Below are 12,078 nucleotides of genomic sequence, written 5' to 3' on the forward strand. Positions count from 1 at the left end.
TTTAACATCTTGATAATGTGAAAGGTTGGCCCTAGCTTTTATATTGACACATCATTTTCTATCCAGAAGTGTCCCATCATTCTCTGTCCAGAGTTGTCATTCCTGCTACATTCCCACCTTCACCTCTGTGGGCCCGGTGTAATAAAAATAAGCAGCAAAGATGCACACACAAAAATTGTTTTGACTTTATCACATTTTTAATGATAGTTAAATAACTATGATGAATACTGTTGTTCCTCACAAACTTCATTTGTTAATTAATACAACATTTTTAAAATCTTAAGACTAATGTACTCACTTTTTCACAAATGATCTAAAATATGACAATAATTTAACATGCACTAGTAAGTTAAACGAAATACTACCGGTAGTTGTAACTTGCAGAGAATTTATGCTTGTAATAAATGTCTTAATGAATTGTGTAAACATAAAACTTACAATGTATGTTATATAAAATAATTGAAATATTATGCTATGAAAACAACTATTTTTTTTATGAATGATTTAGTATTTGTACAGTTTGTTTCCACTTATAAATGAATCAATTTGAAAGCACCCGTTTCTTTACTATGTAACAAACTTTGAGACAGCCAAATGATAAGTGTTTATACCATTTATTTATTCAAAATAGAATTGTTTGGTCTGGCAATGAAAAAAAAACCAACCCAGAAATACACATTACATTTAGTCATATGAAGGTTGATATAAAATATACATTGTGCATGTAATTGCAATGTAAGCTGTAAAAAATAAGCACACCTGGTTGTTTCTAACAGAAAGAACACAAATACATGTAGCTCTCTTCAAATATATAGTTAACAATGAGACGCTGATTATACTCGAGCTCATATCACGTACTATGCAGTGTATTTTGCACATGGTCAGTTTATGTATCTTAATCAGAAAAAAATGGATTTCTCTTCTTACTCATTTAACTACTAGTACACTGTAAATGAAATATACTATGGTGAGTAGTTGATTCAGAGACTTAGTCAATATGAAATAATTAACAGAGAACAAGTGAAAACTGGACACACATATGATTGCAGTGCACTTTTTTAAATGTGATAAATACTTGTAATCCACAATGAAGATGCCCATTTGTAAACATGCAACTTTTTTAGCTGTTGCATGAGTCTGGTCCAATGCAGAAGCTTAAACAGATATGTAGGTATGTGAGTGAATATATCTTGGTTTTAACTTTTCTAGTAACTTTAAATTAAGACAACTTAAAAGGCATTGACATTACACATGCATGTCACTACACAAACATAAGGTCATGTATATAAATACATGTATAAAACTAACAAAAACGTGAACAGTAGAATGAGGGAGACCTTTAGTGTAGAAAGGATGCTGAATTATATACCCATACACCAACAACCGCCACAGAGAGCTGACTAGGAATGTGAAGAACTTGTATTAGATCATAAATAGAGGGGAAGGGGGGAGGGATAACAGAACGTTCAAATCTACTGTACATAAAGCATGATGATTAGTTTAATGCTGTTTTGTTATACATGTACTGAACTCCATTGCACATATCACATTCACACACACACACATACACACAGAAATCTTGACTGTTTGTATCGTTTGTTACACAACTGTCCTATTGCAGGAATAAATGTATAAGACAACAATTTTATACACAGGTAAACAACTCCTCAAGCTGTATCACAGAACTCTAGTGGGCCATACCAAGCAGACCATCACTACAATGCTGTCCTAAAGTTACATTTTGTAGAAAAATAACTCTTAGAGGTAATAGTTGATGTTTTACATGTATATATTTTTTCACAAGTATGAAAACATGCATCTTTGCTTATAAACCAAGTGTCTGGTTCGTTATTCTTTTCTCTTGAGATGAAAATTATGAATCTGCCACTTGACTAGCAAAGATGGAAAACATGCAACTGTATTATATAAAATTGTAATAACTTCTCTGTGTTTTTACAAAAACAAAATATTAGCAATACAAAACACTTGTTAAAAAAAATCCATCCAATTGAAAGTAATAATATATAGAACTAAAGAAGATTTACAACAAAATTCATAAACAAATGAACAAATCTAAATGATACACTGAACAAATTGGCAATCATTGTTGAAACATTTCTACTTGTAATCATAGTGAGCAAATTCAGGGTAACTTAATTATGTCCTCATTGCATATCACATTGGCTAAGCCATATAAAACACTCATTCTGTTCATACATAAATCAATATATATCTAAACACGAACACACCCATGTACTGACACTCGCGCTAACCACATTATGACATACTGACACACTAACTGACAGACAGCGCACACTGATCACTCGGTGTAAATTGGCAGTGGATGAGCCTCGCTATTAAACACGTACTTGTCCAGTGGAATGAGTTGGGGGTCGTCACTAAATAACAGGAATAAATATTTGAGAGTCTCTGCCAGGAAAAAGCTCTCTAGTTTGTCTTTGAACCCTGGATTACTTGGACTTTTCACATTATTGATAGAAGAGAATCCACCGTCTATTTTTGTGTATTTCATAAAAGCCCTGAAGATTTGCCAGCCCCATTCTCTGTACTTTTTGTCCTTGGTGAAGCGATACATGTAGAACAAGCTCTCCACAGTCTCTGGCCGAAGCAGGTTGTGGGAATCCAAAGGCTGAAAGAAAAGAGAAATTACTTGAATGTAGCGAAAACAGTTCCCATCTCTTACTTATAAGCTGTGCAGTATATGAATAAGATGATCTCTGTAAATGTGCATGTATATGCAGTTCTTTTGGTAAAGTCTACATATACTGGACCAGTAATAAAAACTAGAGGTACTGTGAGCAAGCTCACAATTGATACCCCCCACAAAGATAAAAATCATAATGGGTGTATTTTTCCAATTATAGAAAATATTGGATGAATCTATTTCACCGTCCATTTTCTATAAATAACAACTGCCCTATTTTTTAAAACTGTTGGTCAAAAGCAAAATTTGTGTGAAGTACGAACATTTAATGCTTCTCCATAAGAAAGATAATGACCGCACAGGAATTTTGCACTTTTTCTGCCAGTGACCTTGACCTTGCCCAAATGACCTTGGGTCAAAATCATGACACACCCTTTGGTCCTAAGCAATATTTGTGTGAAGATAAAACATTCAATGCTTCTCCATAAGAAAGATAATAACCGGACACAAATTTTGCACTATTTTTCCCAATGACCTTGACCTTGCCCAAATGACCTTGTATCAAGGTCATGATACACCCTTAGGTCATAAGCAATTTTGTGTGAAGTAAGAACTTCCAATGTTTCTCCATAAGAAAGATATGGACCGGACACAAATTTTGCACTTGTTATGCCAGTGACCTTGACCTTGCCCAAATGATGTTGGGTCAAGGTCATGACACACTCTTAGGTCATAAGCAATCTTTGTGTGAAGTAAGAACTTCCAATAATTCTCCATAAGAAAGATATGGGATGGACACGAATTTTGTATTTTTTCTACAAGTGACCTTGACCTTGCCCGAATGACCTTGGGTCAAGGTCATGACACACCCTTATGTCATAAGCAATCTTTGTGTTTAGTAAGAACTTCCAATGTTTCTCCATAAGAAAGATATGGACCGGACACGATTGCACAGACAGACGGACGGACAGACGGACAAGGTGATTCCTATATACCCCCCAAACTTCGTTTGCGGGGGGTATAAAACAATTTCTATCTTTGTACATTTTGATGAAAATATAAAAATGTTCATGTTTTAAAATGTTGGCATTTAATTATAAAGAATTTAAAAACTCTCATTTTTGGGGAGTTGATTTTAATCAACTCTCCTATGCAGTTACTCAGACAAACCGAAAGTGAAACAGAGTTTGGACCTCAGCACAAATCATTGCTGCTGACAAGACTTAGTTCTTGAAAATAATTGATAAATTCGATGTAATGTATGCTAAAGCATTGTTTTTCAAGGAAACTTATTTATAAATACCTTGAAAATAGTCAGATTTTAAATGGTACGAACAGTTTAAATATTTTTTGTTGTTGTATGTATTCCTACACCAGATTTCAATAATGTTTCGTTCAACTCGACGCTCGGCTGTCTCCATAAATCCTTGTCGGAGATTTACGATGTCAGCCGAGTGTTTGGTTGAACGAGACTAGAGTTCAATATAGCTTGGATCCATAAAATTTTTGAGAAATATTTCTATTAATGATACATAGTTTGATTGAATTAATTTTATCTTTAATTATTATTTAACATGATTCATATGGGGGTTTCTTGACATTCTAATCGAAAAAGTCCCAAAATTCATAATATAAAAATGTGCGTAATTCAAATTAGAAACTACATGTACTTTTCATGCAAAATAACATATCATTGATTTTAAAATAAATAAACATCGACAAAATCAACTCTTGTCAGTTCTTCAGTACTTATTCAGTGATTTATTAATAATACTATTTACTGGTAATTTGTCAATCATGAAGTCTAAGAGGTAATAAAATAAATTATAGGACAAACATTTTAAACATCATGCAATATATTGTAGACATAGTACTTACTTTTACAATGAGATCATCACTGGATCCTGGAGCTTGATTGAAGTAGACAATTTCTGGACTGAGTTTGGTAGGCATCTTGTTGTACATTTCATAACAAGTTCTGGTCAATCTAGTAGCAATTTCCATATGATCTTTTGGCAGGCCATTCTGATAGCCCAAAGCCATAGTGCCAGGCATAAAACATACAAGATGATCCTAAAAAAAAATGAAGAAAAATACATGCATGCAGAGTTGTGGGTGTGTTAATGCCTTTCTTAAGAGTTTAAATCTTTAAGCTTCTATTGAAAGTTTTATGCAATTAATATACTGTCAATAAATTGGATCATATAAAATATATAACTAAGAACCATTAATTAAAGATGGCCTCCATCTCAAAGGGCCCCACAAGATAAAGGACGGTAGGAGGGAAAGCATTTTTGGAAACTTTCCTTTGACCTTAACCTAAGACATAGGAGACTTGCATTGGCAGTTGACTTGGAACTAATTTAGTTCAAAGTGACTTCAAACATCTGACCCAGTCTTCGAAATTAAGCGGTAGCCCGATGACCGAGGCTAGTAAAATCAGGATCGGGCTACCAAATATTATTTTCGCGCATGCCCGATGGGCTAGTATGTTGTTTCCGGCGGTAATTGAAATTATGATACCATTTTTGAGTCGGCTCGCTTCGCGAGTGATCCTTGTTATCATAGCTGTTTCTGCGAATATTTTGCACTACATTATTCATGCGCTAATGAAAATAGTGCATGCATTAACCTCTTTTGTTTGCGTGATTGTCAATTTGAAATGCTTAAACAATCTTATCTTTTTTTACACATATATTTCTTAAGTTTTTCTTGATGTTTACAAAATAAAACAAATCAAAGTAGTTTTTGTTCAATCGCCGCCCATGAATTCAACAACTTACACGGGGAAAACCTTGTTCAATGTTAAGCATAAAATCTATTTTTAGAAAAACCCAGCTCGCGAAGCGAGAAGACCCTTTCTATCATCGGATCTCTTGGAGTGGATTTTGAGTACAAACGTGAATTGATAATGGGCGATATAATGCAAATAGCTCTTATTTCTTTGTCATTGAAACATACTGGTCCTTTGTCTCTATCCTACGATATCATGCATTGCCAGTCTGGCAGGCATGCCAGTCTATCATTGACAACGTGTTGAATCAAAGTACTGAGATGAGTTGATAATCAGGAATCAGATATTTATTGACCCATTTCTGCTTTTAACATGCAGAATTTGAAATAATCATGAATTCAGTTTAGAAATTTCTTATTATCACTGGCTACAACATATCAAAGATAAAAAAAATCATGAATTGTGAAAGGTAATTTTTTGAATAAAAAGGATAACTAAATATTATTATCATATAATTTAATATGATAAGTCATTTTTTGTCAAGTTGTTTTTATTGTTCTTGATTTGGGCTAATAAAATTTTGTTTGGGCTACCAGATTTTGTAACCTCACTTGCCCTATGGGCTTGTAGTAAAAAAAGTTAAGCGCAAAGACTGCTGACCTAGTCTTTAGGTTGAATCTGAGTAGGTTTAGCCAAGGAGAAAGAGGTAATGATCTAGAAACAGGGATCAAGATCACTGAAAACCTATCACCCACAAGCACTCTTTATGAGAAGTAGGAGCCAGATAGGACATATAAAGGGAGAGAACACATAGTCTGGACAAAAATTTTAACGAGGACTGATATAACCTGGACTATCTTGATGAATTATGAGTGATACTAGGCCAAGGAGAGTCAGTGAAAGAAAGACAAAGATTTCACACATGATTCTTCTATGACCTTAATCTTAGACATAAAGCCTTGGTTTAAGGTTAATGCACACCCTTTAATCAAAGACACTTTGTGGGAGAAGTATGAGTTGTGGGAGAAGTATGAGCAAAATTAGGCAAAGGGGAGTGAACATATGCTCCAAATGTTGAATGATCCAAAGAACAGTTGAACAGCCCATGCGGAACAAAACCATCAAAATAAATATCTACATAAAGTGAGTACTAGGCATTTTTCAAAATTGAAAATATCAAAGAGAGATATGTCAGAAAACAGTGATTTAAACTGATAAACCCATGATTTTGCAAAGGAAAATAATTTTTTTATCATAAAAGTTTCTAATCTTCAAGGACACATACCATAATTTCATGAGTTCACAAAGTACTGGTACAAGATTTGTTACCTTTTTTTCATTTTATATATAATTAATATTTTAAATTCAGGTGATAGTTCATGTTTAAAAACATGCAATTACGTGACATCACAGTACATAATACTCACCATTTTGGGACTAAAAGATCTTCCTCCGAGGAGCTCTCCAATGTACAGAAGCTTACTCGGCTCCGACTCTTTCAGTAAATGAGTCTTAATGCCTTCTATTGCAGCCATATAGTCCTGTTTCAAACTGTAAACAAATGTTCAAACATCTATTAATACATGTAACATTGTTTACAAAATCCCTATGAATCAAAAGTACATGTATTATAATTTGTTTAGTCAGATTTTTGTTTCCTTTACAGCTAAACACCGCTCATAAATATAAACTATCAGCCATATTTCTCTTTCATCACGACTGTCCCTACAACCCCAATATAAGGCACAGACCTCTAAACAGTCCAAAGTACTTTGCTGTAGAGGTCTCACCTGTGTGGACATACATCTCGTCTCGCTGTGTTACTCAGTCGCGATGAAATTATCAAATTTTACGCACTTTTTTCAATCCAGGAGAATTCTTACATCAAATAAATTGGTCAATGCATTATTTACAAACAGATTATGCACATAGAATAAGAAATAAATGCATAAAATCGGAAGACCACTAAGGAATACTACACGTCGGCCACGAATTTCAGGTGTGCAATCGGGTGTAATGAAATAGAATGGTTTATATACCAGGTATCGGTGTGATGATGCCTATTTATGAGCAATGTTCAGCTTTAAGACAAAGGGTATGGAAATAAAAATGAATTAACTATTTATGACACCAAGACATGTAACTTATGCTGTGCAAAAAACAATTATAACCATGCATGTTTTATTTTGAAGTTTATTTTAATACATGTTTTTACTTATGCGCAGGACCACGCTATCTATGATGAAAACAATTTTTAATAAATCATCCACACTTACAGTTTATGTTTCTATAAAATTTCTTTTTCAAATTACATGTACTTACTACTCCTTCTTTTTCCCTGTCTGTATCCACTGTTTCAGCAGATACTCATAATAACTGTCTCCCCGAGCACCAAAAGTTATGGTGGCTGAACTTCGGAAGGATCCTGTATTGGCATTTATGAATATTGGCACCAATCCGTCTTTCTTTGGTAGGTTGTGAACGTGCTCAGAAACTACGTTAACTGCATGCTGCAAAACATGTGAAATAAACCATCATTTAATATGTATCAAATCTCATTTGTATTTATAAATCTGATCTGTATAGGGTACCAGTAATCTTGTTTTGTTTCATAGTATTTTTACAACTTGAGAACAAGGAACCATTAAGTTAAAGTATATGCCACTGCTTGTTTAATTTAAATGTATACAAACCTAGATCTCATTTTTTCTGTTTTTCTTTGAACATTACAAAGCCATTATGTCATAACCTAAGTAGGCCATTTAGAAATGACCCAACTTGATCACTCAAAAGATCGATGAAAATATCAGAAACAAGAAGGAAATTAAATGAAAAAGTAACATATTTCATTAAATCGACTGATGATTATCAGACCTCGTATCGGTCGTCATTGGTGACCCTGCTGAGATCTCGGAACTCCAGCTGAATGGTTGTGACCTCTGATGTACTGCTGTCTGGGCCCCACCTCGGGGGATGGGCATGGCCGGTCCTTAAGTTCACGTCAGAGAATGGAACATTTGATGGAGATTTAAAGCATGGCAGAAGCCGATTCCCTAGGTCTCTCTACAAAACAACATTATGTAACAATTACCAGAAAACATCTGCATTCTTACATTCCTCAGGAGTCTTGTATGCCCATTCTTTTCCCTGTCTATCCAGGTCTTTTTGCCATTTTTACCATGACCAGGTTTTTAATTACTTATGCAAGCAGAGAACTCCTATTACATGTAAATCATGTTAAAAACATGATAAAAAGGTTTGAAAACTTACTGCTTTCTCTTTAAAGACGTCATCATTTGTTAGGTGATAGGCAGAGAGAAGTCCACCCAGTGCTCGGATTGTGATCTCAAATAAGTTGACATCTTTATCTTTGTCAAAGGTTAAGGACTTGTCAACCCACTCCCTTGCTTCTAAATACTCTGAAAATAAAATCAACCTCAAATTACATGTATAACAATAGTTCCCTAAATCTTCATTTCTGGGGCAAGTGCTCTGCATTACAATCAGATGCTGTTTTGACTTACCATCTTTGAGCCCCATAATGATGGCAGTATCAATGGAATCTACAATGGTTAGACCCACTCCAAACCACTCCGAGTGGGTCTTGCTGATTGGGTGATACTCATCATGGCCCCATGCATACTTCTTATATTCCTTCCACGCAAATTTAAAAGCATCTTGAACTGCCTTTTGTTGTTCTGTGTACTCTCTCTTTGCTTAAAGTTACAGAGACAAATTAATATTTATTAATTGCTTGGTGTAGTTTGATTACTTTTTACAGTAAAACAGAGAGGGGATGATAATTCATTAGTTTATTAGCTGCTTTTTTAGTAGATGTACATACCGTTAAAGTAGTCATAAGGCTCATTGCTCATCTGATCCACAATGAGATCATCACCTGCAGATTTTGGAGGTAAATTCTGAAAAATACGAAACATAAAAAATTGTTTGCATTGCCTTAATTCCAGTTTATTGCCAATTCCAGCTAGCTCATCTGTTAATTTGCCAAAGTGAAACAAAATAAAGTTGGTTCGAAGAGGGGACAAGTTTGAATTAAGATTTTGTCTCTTACAAGATTTCCATCAACACTGTCATCTTTTCCATTATCCTCATCTTCGTTCCCATTGGGAAATCTCTCGTCCCTTACTGGTTGTCCTTTATCTTCCACTGGAGGTTGATCTCTATCCAGTCCTTGGTCTACTTTACCGGCCTTCATCCCTGATGGAGGTCCTTTCCTCTCCCGCCTGATCATTTCTTCGTTCTTTTTCTACAATGCCAAAAAATAAAATAAGAATGCAGGAAAAGGAGCACATTTCCTAAACTCTATGTAAATTCTAATTAAAGCAATAACAGGAGATAGTTCTTAAATTCTTACAACGATATCACCGACTTGCTGTTTAGCAAGTTTTTGTTTCACCTGCTGAATGTACTCTCGTTTCTCACGTTCCATTTTCTGTCTCTCGTCGCTGTCCAGGAAATCACGCAGGTCACTGGGCCCAGCATGTCCCCACCTTCCTCCGTGCAATTGCCGGACTGAGGTCACTAAGTATAATGCACTGATTCCTCCCAGTAATAATACAAAACATATCACACTTCTTTGTAAGCTTGAGAGTCTCTTCCAAACCTGAAATTTTCAGTCAAATATATAGCAAATGTTCTTAATACCTTAAAGCACAATTCATAACTGAAAAGTTTCATATTTTTACTGGTCAGGAGCTTGTCATATATATAATTATCTGGCATACTTCGAATATCACAATAATGTTGGTCAGGAGAATCAGATATTTTTAAGAAAAAAGATATCAAAAATTTTTAATGTACATGTAATACATATATATGTACTGTTTAAGTTTTATGGTCTAACTGCCAGTACAATACCTATGTTAATAAAATTAAACATTCATGAAAATATGGATTTTTCATCATTCTAACACCAGAATACCTCATAAAATTGCTCTGTTTCAGGATTTCATTGCTTTGATCAAAATAAATAAACCTCAATTTCTGTGGTGAATGTTATTCTATAAATGTAAACTAAATTACATGTACCGATAAGTATCAGTAAGTATACTAGGAAATAAATTTACACAAACTGTAACCTTGATTGACTAATTAAAGCATGTACATGACTTTATTGTTCAAGTATTTTGTCGTAACTAAACAAGTATTGACAACACAAAGAATTTTAACATAAATAAAGGGCATTTTCAGGCATTAAAATACTTCTTTAGAGAATTTAATACAGTTTAAATTAACCCTCCTAATATCTAAGTGATAACTTGATGACCATTGAAAACAATAAAGCATTACGCAGGGTCAGTTATTAAGTAAATGTCCCGTCATTTCAAATCCCAGGTTAAGGTGCTATTTAGGCTGCTCTCTATCAATATTAAAATATGAAAAATTTTAAGTTCTGAGAATGAAATAGGAGTTCTTTACTTGAGAATGAAAGTTCAAGAGATCATTAGTAAAAATTTAGATGTGTACAGCAGAAAGTATAATTTGAACCCTTAGGCGTACCTTTTTAAGAACATTTTACGTACTGCAATTACATAGATAAAAAGTTTACATTAGTACATGATTATGTATCATAATAAGTATTTACTAGGATGCATGTACACAAAAAAAAAAAAAAATGACAAGGACAGTCAGATTTGATTATTTATATGAATAAAGAAAATTATAAAATAAATGTTTTAAATCTCTGCTAATATCTTAAAGCTTGGTGTATATATGCCACTGATAAAAACAATTATATCATGTATATCAATCATATAAAATTATCCTACAAATATCATGAATATAAAAAACATTGCTACTCATTGATTATAAATCTGTTTGACAGTTTGGATACCACATCACTTGATTCCATAACTTTGGGTGCATGTATTTTGCAGATAATTCTGAAATATATGACCTTTCCTGATCTATAGATACCTGTAGATTACAATACCGTGAAGGATTAAAATGAGATAAACGAAAAGGTGAGATAGCAATTTTTAGTTCTGATTTCTCCCATTTTTATTCATAGAACAGGGGTTGTCAAAAAGTAAGAAAAAACTATGTAAGCCTCTGTATTAAAACCAAAATCAGTAGCCTGGGTTTAAACTGCTCAACCAAGCTTAAATTAAAAAAAAAGTGCTGACAGGTATTAGCTTCTGAAATCATTTAGTAAGGGAGATAATTAAATTGAAGACTAATTCGTCGACACTTTTTTTCAAACTATATGACATGCAATCAACGTTTTTTTCATATATACTATCAAAGTTGTCCTAAGTTACCAACTCGAATTATTGACTGCCTCTTCTTGTAATCTTTTCCATTGCTGTATTCATCAAATCCCGAGATCACTGACATTTGGTTTTGACGGGGTGTTCCTTCAAACATTGTTTCAATTTTAAATAAACATGCACTACCACTATAATCATAATAATGTCATTTCGATAGGTAAATATATCAGAGATTCTTCTTCCAGTAAATCGGAAGTTGAACGTGTAAACATTGAAACTTTGATCCCGATCGATTAGAGCTAAACAATGCTAAACAACAATGAAAAAAATTGCTCAATATATTTTTCCCTTTATATATTTTCTTCTTTTTATACTTTCTTTATATTTATAGTCAGTTGTATCTAAATATTTACGTTATATCTATAATAATCAATTTATTTTAAATTAGG

At 33.7% G+C, this 12,078-nt stretch overlaps 1 protein-coding gene across 2 annotated transcripts; it reads right to left on the reverse strand.

The window, feature by feature from the left end:
* Positions 1-173: 173 nt before the first annotated feature.
* On the reverse strand, positions 174-11,907 carry LOC128191893 (endoplasmic reticulum mannosyl-oligosaccharide 1,2-alpha-mannosidase-like). 2 transcript variants are annotated; one of them, XM_052864259.1, is made up of 11 exons: positions 11,685-11,907; positions 9,817-10,023; positions 9,472-9,666; positions 9,244-9,319; positions 8,924-9,115; positions 8,670-8,818; positions 8,274-8,462; positions 7,722-7,909; positions 6,827-6,950; positions 4,544-4,738; positions 174-2,650 (listed from the first exon to the last, which is right to left on the reverse strand). In XM_052864259.1, exons 1-11 carry the CDS (start codon positions 11,784-11,786, stop codon positions 2,321-2,323), a joined length of 1,947 nt encoding a protein of 648 aa, XP_052720219.1. In that variant the 5' UTR covers positions 11,787-11,907; the 3' UTR covers positions 174-2,320. The 2 variants fall into 2 exon arrangements, with proteins under 2 accessions (XP_052720219.1, XP_052720218.1); XM_052864258.1 differs by having other exon boundaries at positions 9,775-10,023.
* Between the last annotated feature and the right edge of the window lie 171 nt (positions 11,908-12,078).

The sequence above is a fragment of the Crassostrea angulata genome, chromosome 7, assembly GCF_025612915.1.
Source record: "Crassostrea angulata isolate pt1a10 chromosome 7, ASM2561291v2, whole genome shotgun sequence".
Classification (NCBI taxonomy): domain Eukaryota; kingdom Metazoa; phylum Mollusca; class Bivalvia; order Ostreida; family Ostreidae; genus Magallana; species Magallana angulata.

Bases quoted from the DNA above. Each gene is read 5' to 3' on its own strand.
- LOC128191893 (XM_052864258.1), bottom strand. From the start codon at position 11,786: ATGTTTGAAGGAACACCCCGTCAAAACCAAATGTCAGTGATCTCGGGA. The intron at 9,116-9,243 runs GTATGTACATCT...TGTAACTTTAAG, and splicing joins GCCTTATGACTACTTTAACG to CAAAGAGAGAGTACACAGAA. The intron at 7,910-8,273 runs GTCTGATAATCA...CATGTTTTGCAG, and splicing joins CCAATGACGACCGATACGAG to CATGCAGTTAACGTAGTTTC.